Consider the following 10,314-nt stretch of genomic DNA (forward strand, 5'->3'; position numbering starts at 1 on the left):
GGATATTAAATGCATATGGCCACGAATCAAAATGTAATGGATCCGTATCTCTTATTCTTGTTTGGAAAGGTGCACTGGTTACATCGTCTGTCCAGTTGCAAAATAAAGGTGCGTTGACAGTGTGCGAGTTGACCTTTAAAGAGGATTGTTCTGAGATTATTGCCATTGCAAGATGTTTCCGAATAATAAAATCTTTTAACGACTAAAATTCCATACTAAATTTAGCTTCTTGTGTCTGCATATCCAACGTGATCCTGGTTATCCTAACGTTTGTAAGTAGCCCAGAGGCCTAATTCACTAAACTCTCGCAACTTTGCGATCTCGCAGTGCAATGCTAAAAACCTTGCAAAGAGGATGCTTTGTTGTCTAGCAGAGCCTAAGAGACCTTTGTGAATTAGAACCCAGAACAATAATTTTGTACATACGAAAAACATATATCTAATTTAGAAAATAAAATGACAGGGGCCAGGGGCCTAATTCACTAAACTCTCGCAACTTAGCGATCTCGCAGTGCAATGCTAAAAACCTTGCAAAGAGGATGCTTTGTTGTCTAGCAGAGCCTAAGAGACCTTTGTGAATTAGGACCCAGAACAATTATTTTGTACGTACGAAAAACATATATCTAATTTAGAAAATAAAATGACAGGGGCCAGGGGCCTAATTCACTAAACTCTCGCAACTTTGCGATCTCGCAGTGCAATGCTAAAAACCTTGCAAAGAGGATGCTTTGTTGTCTAGCAGAGCCTAAGAGACCTTTGTGAATTAGGACCCAGAACAATAATTTTGTACGTACGAAAAACATATATCTAATTTAGAAAATAAAATGACAGGGGCCAGGGGCCTAATTCACTAAACTCTCGCAACTTTGCGATCTCGCAGTGCAATGCTAAAAACCTTGCAAAGAGGATGCTTTGTTGTCTAGCAGAGCCTAAGAGACCTTTGTGAATTAGGACCCAGAACAATAATTTTGTACGTACAAAAAACATATATCTAATTTAGAAAATAAAATGACATTTGACTTAGTACACACACTAGGATAATAAGAAACACATTTAATATACGGTCACTTATATTTTATGGAAATAAATTGTATTTAATACGCAATTAAATTATTAAAAACCCGTCTGTTAGTCGGTATCATCTTAACAATGGAAGCAATCTCCAGACAGTCTCTTTAATCTCTGTTCTTTGACACTAAACGTGACTCTTGATACGACATACGGAACTGTAAACCAACTGTTCCTAAATCGTTGTTCAGCGTCTTTCGGTGAGAATACAACTTTAATTACAAACGGTCATGTGGGCGCGTGTTAACTGCGCGTTCTCTTGTGGGGGAAGACGTCTACGTATTCCATCTGCATCTCGAGTGGTCATTGGAGAAATGTCTAGTAACTAATGCACTTGGATTAAGCTGATGGATTGCACGCAGCAAGACCGTTCCGGAGTTATCTGCCTCACTGCTGAACTCTTCAATTCATCATCATTATGGCAGATTTAACTGTCTTGCTTGGGTGAAAGCCGCTCACCTGGTTATTAGGCAAAGTAAAATATTTTTGTCATTAACAGCTTTTTTTTTTTTCTTTCTTTTTTTTTTTTGCTTTTTTTTTTTACTATTAACGTACACAATGCTTACATTATTTTGCTTAAAACATCAATTTGAGAAAATTCATTCATTTATACTTATTTTCGTGCTTATGTGACCAATTAAGGTTCAAGCACGCTGTCCTGGGCACACAACTCTCGGCTATCTGGGTTGTCTGTCCAGGACAGTGGGTAAAATGGTTAGGTGTTACCGGGTTGCGAACCCTGTACTTACCAGCCTTCAGTCAGATGGCTTAACCACTACACCACCGAGGCCTGTAATATGAACAAATCCAATGTTCTGTTGGTCGTCAAGAGATGCGTTCAGCCAGATGGAGCAGAAAAAAAAAAGAGTTCGCTAGACTGGTTTATAGCCCTACGATTCACGTTCAACTGAATGACTACATCTCGAACAGCCCTCCGTTCAGCGACAGCAAGCAGCGCTAACGTTCGCGAAACAAAAATCGATTGGTTTTCACCTTGGTCATTTGGTTTACTGTGAAGCGCATAAACCAGTCTAGCGGACACTTCTTTTTTTGCTCGGTCTGGGTGAATACAACCCAGATCAAATAATTCGCGAACATTAGCGTCGCTAGCTGTCGCTAAAGAAAGGAAGGGAATGTTTTATTTAACGACGCACTCAACACATTTTATTTACAGTTGTATGGCGTCAGACATATGGTTAAGGACACACAGATATTGAGAGAGGAAACCCGCTGTCGCCACTTCATGGGCTACTCTTTTCGATTAGCAACAAGGGATCTTTTATATGTATCATATCACAGACAGGATAGTACATTTCACGGCCTTTGTTACACCAGTTGTGGAACATTGATTGGAACAAGAAATAGCCCAATGGGTCCACCGACAGGGATCAATCCTAGACCGACCGCGCATCAAGCGAACGCTTGACCTCTGGGCTACGTCCCGCCCCCTAGCTGTCGCTTAACGCAGGTTTATATTTGTAATAATTATATTGTTACTTTTTAATCATTTATTTTGTTTACTTTTCATACTGATATCTTATAGCAGGTAATTAACCAAAACATTCCTTTCCTTTCCATACAAAGGCCAGTGCGGTCGTCTCGAACTAAGTACTTGCGTATCAATAAATCGATTTGCATTCTGTAATTAATAATAAAAAAAATTCATCGTGCATCAGTACTCGTATACCAATAAATCGATTTGCATTCTATCATTAACAGAATTTTTTTTATAAAAAATGCATCGTGCATCAGTATTTGTGTACCAATAAATCGATTTGCATTCTCTAATTAACAAAGAAAAAGACACCCATCCTGTGTCAGTGCGTCTGTGACGACTAAATCGATTTGTATTCTACAATTTACAAACACGCAACCATCCTGCATCAGTACTTGAGTACCAGTAAATCGATTTGCGTTCTATAATTAACAAAAGAGTCTCATCCTGCATCATTACTCGAAAACCAATAAATCGATTTACATTCTATAATTAACACACAACCATCCTGCATCAGTACTTGAGTACCAATAAATCGATTTACATTCTGTGATTAACAAAAATACTTCCATCCTGTATCATGCAGTACTTGAGTACCAATAAATCGATTTGCATTCTGTAATTAACAAAAATACACCCATCATGCACCAGTATTTGTGTATTAATAAATCGATTTGCATTCTGTAATTAACAAAGCTACACCCATCCTGCATTAATTTAGTCTGTGCATGGCGTCCCGTGGAATAAAACCAATCATCTCTTTGATTGTATTAACGTTTGTTTATTGTAGCGGAAATAAATCTTTCTTCGGATTAACTCGCTGTTTGTTGTTCCGTACAGCTGTCTTTGGCAATGTTTTCCCATTCATAAGCGAGGAAATAGGTCTCCACGGGAGTCTACATACTTACGGTCCCGGGCTGTACGAAGAGACCGCGTACAGAAACGAGTCTTTTTAAAGGTGCGTTGTCACGTTGTGACTTTTCTTGCACTGGCACCGATGGCGCAGTAGTTAATTTCCCATATTCAAGACTGGTAGCAGTTGGGTTGATAATATATCCTACGGGTTCAACAAGGAGCGACGACAAAGCGCACAAACGAAAACAAAATGAGGGGAGATGTAAGGCCACTAAATAGACTTCCCAGACTCCACCCCTCCAAAATCAGCAATATTGCTGAGGACTTTATAATGGCGCCCAAAGCCAGCGCGGACACGAAAGCAAATAACCTAATCAGATAAAAAGACAATAATGAAAATACAGTTTACACCCAAGACGCAAAGATCATATTCACAAAAGCGTGTAGTTTAACAGCATGCAATTACGTTTATGGTATGTTAAAAGTTTTATGCGTAAGTTGGACCTTTAAGCTGGTTGTAAATATAAAAGTTAGATTCTGTCTGCGTCTCTGTTTTTGTCGTTCTGTCTCTCTGTTTGTCTCAGTCTCTGTCTGTCTCTCTCATCTGTATTTGTATGTCTGTCTGTCTGTCTGTCTGTCTGTCTGTCTCTCTCTCTCTCTCTCTCTCTCTCTCTCTCTCTCTCTCTCTCTCTCTCTCTCTCTCTCTCTCTCTCTCTCTCTCACACACACACACACACACACAGACACACACACAGACACACACATACACACAGACACACACACACACACACACACACACACACACACACACACACACACCATTTACAGCTTGTAGTAACATACCACAAATAATTACAATTACAGGTCGTGTGTGCTACACAAATCGTTATTATAAATCACGCAGTTGTAAGGTACCTCCAGCATAGTTCATCGGAGATCGTAATCTTTTATTAATTGAATCCTGGAGCTTTGATCTGAATATTATCTGTAAGTAGCTACCGATCGCCGCGAAACGCGTCTGACATTCCAGAGATATGTTAACTTGCAGGAAATACATTCCGCAACACGATTGTACCGTGCTGCGAGTGACGCTTCTCTACCGCACACGCTGGGATGGTTTGTAGCGTTATCGTCAAAGGAAGAACGTTCGTAAATATCAGTTAGTCTGAAGAATAGTCGGTATTTTTGTCCAAACTGTCAACAGAATAGTACAAACATTTTAAAGGCACATGAAGCAATTTTCAATTCTATTAGAAGTTTTGTTTCTTCCACAGTTGAACATTATGTTGTTTAATATTTGTCACACAAAATGTAAATGCAAAGCAAAATGGCTGAAGATTGTTGTTGTTTTTGTTGTTTGGACTTATTTTCGTGCTTATATCCAATTTAGATTCAAGCACGCTGTCCTGGGCACACATCTCAGCTATCAGAACTGTCTGCCCAGGACAGTGGGTTAGTGGTTAGGAAGAGAGAAGTCGGTGTAGTGGCCTTACACCTACCTACTGAGCCGTAAAAACTCGCTGCGGGTGGGAGCCGGTACCGGGATACGAACCAAGTATTTGCCAGCCTTATATCCGATGGCTTAACCACTACACCACCGAAGTCGGTGACTTTAGATTTGCAATCTTTCCCTTTATGTAGCCCTGTAGTAAAGCGCTTGCTTAATATGCAATGGGTTGTAGGATACATTTTGTAACCCGATCGTCCTCGGGATGAACAAGGGATTACCCCACCTTAATAACCATAGCCCCGCGACACATTGATTTATCAATCATCGGCTATTGGATGTCAAACATTTGGTAATTCTGACATAATGTCTCAGAGAGGAAACCCGCTACATTTTTTCATCAGTAGCAAGGGATGTTTTATAGGCACTATCCCACAGACAGGATACCACACACCACGACCTTTGATATACCAGTCATGGTGCATTGGCTAGAATGAGAAATAACCCAATGGACCCATCGATGGGGATCGATCCTAGACCGACCGTGCACGAAGTGAGCGTGTGTGTGTGTGCGTGTGTGTGTGTGTGTGTGTGTGTGTGTGTGTGTGTGTGTGTGTGTGTGTAAAAAGGTACACTTAAAAAAAAGTGCAATTTTAAGTCAAAACTGCCCTTTTTGTGAACCTGAAGAAGACGCCATGTTATTGTGTTATACTGCCTCGAGCAGGAAATTTAAGAAGGAAGGAATGAAATGTTTTATTTAACGACGCACTCAACACATTTTATTTACGGTTATATGGCGTCAGACATATGGTTAAGGACAACACAGAGAGGGGAAACCCGCTGTCGCCACTTCATGGGCTACTCTTTTCGATTAGCAGCAAGGGATCTTTTATATGCACATTTAAGAATGATACGGCCATGTAATTTATTTTGCAATGCATTTAAAAAATATATATATATATATATATATAAATAACTGAAATTGGCTAAAACAAACATGTTTTACGCACTCGTTGGAAATAACACGATTTGTTGTATCATACGATGATAAGAACTTGTCTATTGGCATCAACACCTCTGGAACCAATCGTTGTAAATCAATGACTTGTAAATAGTTGCAAAACTCGTTTATTTATTTTTCTTTGTTCATAAACTGTGAGAAACAGAGCTCTATACTGGAATTCATTAGCTATCGTTTAAATATCACACAGCTTGTTTAAAAATGTATCACTCGTGAGATATGTTTTTGAAAAGTCGTAAGTTAAATGTTATTTAATAGCCACTCAGGTCAGGTCATAGGTTTTAACGTACACGTTCAGAACAAGCGGTTGTAGCACACGCCTGTCATGGGCGCAGGTGTCGACTTTGGCCGGCTCCTCCGTCCAGAACAGGAAAAGGTTTGGGGTTGGGGGGGGGGGGGTTGGAGAGGGAGTCGCCAGCGCTGGCATGTGCAAGGGAGCACCAGCAGCCCGACCAGGGTCGGTAGCGGGCGAGGGTTGGTTTTGTTGCAATTGAATTTGCAAATATCCCGCAGGATTAAAGCCAAATAGAAAATGTTGCGTAATTTCTTGAAGGTAATTTTGACGCATAACTTAGAATGGTTCATCAAAATTGAAAATGGAGCTAACTGGTTGATTTGACTTGGCTGATCGAAAGGTAGCTCCTGTATAGCCACGCATCTAGTATACTATGTATATACCAATAGTGATGCTAATTGATTATTGCAGGTGTAAACACGTGACGGATATTGGGATCGGCTACGTCTCCACGATGACGTCACTGGTCAAGCTGTATCTACGCTGGTGCACGCAGGTCCGCGACTTTGGTCTACAACACCTATACTCCATGAGGAACCTCCGGGTTTTGTCTCTTGCAGGTAAACTGTACATTACTTAACATCACCGTGCTCCTGTGATTTCTCATGCAGTATATAAAATAAAATATAATTAAATAGAATTAAATAGAATTAAATTAAAATTAAAATTAAAATTAAAATTAAAATTAAAATTAATTAAATTAATTAAATTAAATTAAATTAAATTAAATTAAAAATTACAAACAAAACAAAACAAACACAAAACTAAATATAGCTACAGAAAGCACTGACAGTCCCCGAGCTACAATTTACCATATTTTACATTAAGAATGTGGCTTTTTCAAAACAAAATTGTCTTTCTTTTTGTGAATCTGTCTGTCAATTTAAGCGTTGCCAAGGAACGATCTGACATATCCAAATCATGCGAGGTATATATGCAAATGCACAGTTTCATTATTGCCATGGACGTCATTGTTGCTGTTAACGAAGAAGAAGGAAATGTTTTATTTAACGACGCAGTCAACACATTTTATTTACGGTTATATGGCGTCGGACATATGGTTAAGGACCACACAGATATTGAGAGGAAACCCGCTGTTGCCACTACATGGGCTACTCTTTTTTTTCGATTAGCAGCAAGGGATCTTTTATATGCACCATTCCATAGACAGGATAGCACATACTACGATTTTTGATGTACCAGTGGTGGTGCACTGGCTGGAGCGAGAAATAGACTTTGGAAAACGTCCAGTTTTGAGAGAATTCCGGTTTAGAGAGGGTCCAGTCTTGAGGCGTATATATATATATAAGCAAAAAACCAAAAACAAAAACAAAATAAAACAACGTAATGTTTCAAAGTCCTCGATTTTGACTGGTTGTGATTGATAGCAGTCGTGAACTTTGTTTTTAACGAATCTCAAACATGTTAGTGGATTCGATTTAGCCCCGGGACAGTATCGTTTACTCCAACGTTTGATAAGATTGCCAGATTGGTTTACCACATAAGCTTGTTTAAAGACGCCATTAACCTAAAATCCAAGAATGCCGCCATTCGCGAACCATTTTGAAGGAATACGATTGGCCCAGCCGACTAATCACGTTCACCAAGTTCCATGGCCTTTGGCAGTTGACTTAGTATTTAAAATACAAAATGGCCGCTGTGTGTAAATCGAACATTGCTGCTATACACGTGATCCTATGTAATTGTATTAAGCATGGATGAATTCGGCATACCTAAGAATATATATGTACACATTATTAATTGCCCATGAAATTAGTGCTCGAATCTAATTGGTCGATGGCCATTTCTTCTTTTTAGTTTTTTCTTGTTGTTGCTGTTATAAGGCATCGCAATATTTTAGTACATTTATGGCTCGTTATATTCATATTCAGGAACCTCGGTGGCGTCGTGGTTAGGACATCGGTCTACAGGCTGGTAGGTACTGGGTTCGGATCCCAGTCGAGGCATGGGATTTTTAATCCAGATACCGACTCCAAACCCTGAGTGAGTGCTCCGCAAGGCTCATTGGGTAGGTGTAAACCACTTGCACCGACCAGTGATCCATAACTGGTTCAACAAAGGCCATGGTTTGTGCTATCCTGCCTGTGGGAAGCGCAAATAAAAGATCCCTTGCTGCTAATCGGAAGAGTAGCCCATGTAATGGCGACAGCGGGTTTCCTCTCACAATATGTGGTCCTTAACCATATGTCTGACGCCATATAACCGTAAATAAAATGTGTTGAGTGCGTCGTTAAATAAAACACTTCTTTCTTTCATATTCAGAAAATTGAGGGTAGTTAATATGGTCTTCCAGAATTTTATAAAAATCCACTAGCCATGGGATCAGTTATTTTAAAAATGTACTAGCCATGATTAAAAATTCACTAGCCCTACTTTAATTTTAGGCCTATACAATTTAATTAATAGCTTAAAAATCCTTAGATTGGGGGTGGCAAAAGAGGGGGGGGGGGGGGCGCAGGACATTCATATTTACAAAATATGTAAATGCAGCATTTGACAAGGGTTTTTCCCCACTAGCCGTCGGCCTAGTATTGTAGTTATTTACTAGCCCAACACTGAATGAATATCACTCGCCATGGAAGTGGAGCTACCATAATCTAGAAGCTCTACTGAACAAAAACGAAACAGACCATCACTTGGCATAAGTGCCCCTATTAGGTAGTTATGGGTTAGAAATGTGTTGGAATATTTTGGACACTGCATTCCATGCATTTTGACCCAGTTTTAAACACCATTTCTCTTATTATCATCCATCTAAAAATTATAAAAATATATCCATTGATTTTCAAGATTTTAGTCACTGTAATATTACCCTCTGTACCCGCTAATGCTTCGTCAGATACCCTGACTCATTTCCGTAACAAACTGCACATGTTATTCATTTTAAATACTTCGTTACAAACAAAACATTATTCTGAATGTGTTTTTTCCAGGGTGTCATGTAATATTACCCTTCGTACCTTCTCTTGCTCTGGTAGAAACCCTGACTTACATATTAATTTTGAGCACTTCGTTACAAACACTAAATTATGCTAAATTTGTCTTTTCTAGGGTGTACTGAAATCAGCAGTAGCGGCCTGTATGGGTTAACTAGACTGTACAACCTGACCGAGCTCGAACTAACCAACTGTCCAAGTGCCTCCGGTGTCGTCTGCCAGTTCCTCAGAGAAAACATGAGACGATGCCTTGTGTTGGAGTAGATTCGGAACTTTCTTCACTTTGCGCTTTCTGGACATGAGGCGATGCCTTGTGTTGAAGTAGATTCGGAACTTTCTTCACTTTGCGCTTTCTGGACATGAGACGATGCCTTGTGTTGAAGTAGATTCGGAACTTTCTTCACTTTGCGCTTTCTGGACATGAGACGATGCCTTGTATTGAAGTAGATTCGGAACTTTCTTCACTTGGCGCTTTCTGGACATGAGACGATGCCTTGTGTTGGGGTAGATTCGGAACTATCTTCACGTGGCGCTTTGTAAACATGAGACGATGCCTTGTGTTGGAGTAGATTGGGAACTATCTTCACTTGGCGCTTTATCAACAAGATCATGAGACGATGCCTTGTGTTGTGTGTAGATTGGAAACTCTCTTCAAGTGGCGCGTTCTCAACAAGGACGACGACTCCTAGGACCTAGGCTGGTATAAGCTGTGCAGTCTCAGCATCCCGTGCACGAGTTCTGTCTTTCCCTCTTCCTTTTCTTCCTTTACTTATTACTGTTACCATTCAAATGTCCAGAAATTATGAAGACATACCTAAGCTTTTTAACGTTCTTAATGCCTTCACTATCAGATAGTGATACCTCGTGATGTAAAACAGTCATTTCCACAAACTGTCTCAGCCAAAGAAGACTTGCACCAATAGACGGACATCGATCAGCTTCTATTGTCAATGGAGCATTAAAAAAAAAAATGTGGGGGGGGGGGGGGGGGGGGGGGGAAGAAAGAAAGAAAGAAAGAAAGAAAAACGAAGAAGAAACCTGGTTGTGAATATATAGAGGAAGAAGAAAACGGTGCTGTTGATTTAAAAATAACTAAATTAATTTTGAAATATTCGAGACTTGGACACTATGGTCCGAATTTACAAAGCCTGTTTATGTCTTACACCCTTGAAACTAC

General features: G+C 39.8%; 1 protein-coding gene across 1 annotated transcript in view; it reads left to right on the forward strand.

The window, feature by feature from the left end:
* Window positions 1–10,077, forward strand: part of LOC121379203 (F-box/LRR-repeat protein 16-like) — a 34,145-nt gene extending 24,068 nt beyond the window's left edge. The window contains exons 2-3 of the mRNA XM_041507702.1: window positions 6,592–6,740; window positions 9,253–10,077. Of these exons, the coding sequence (XP_041363636.1) occupies window positions 6,592–6,740; window positions 9,253–9,401 (298 nt within the window). The 3' untranslated portion in view covers window positions 9,402–10,077. The remainder of the gene's footprint in view (window positions 1–6,591; window positions 6,741–9,252) is intronic.
* The last annotated feature ends 237 nt before the right edge of the window (window positions 10,078–10,314 follow it).

This window comes from Gigantopelta aegis, chromosome 8, assembly GCF_016097555.1.
Source record: "Gigantopelta aegis isolate Gae_Host chromosome 8, Gae_host_genome, whole genome shotgun sequence".
Lineage (NCBI taxonomy): Eukaryota > Metazoa > Mollusca > Gastropoda > Neomphalida > Peltospiridae > Gigantopelta > Gigantopelta aegis.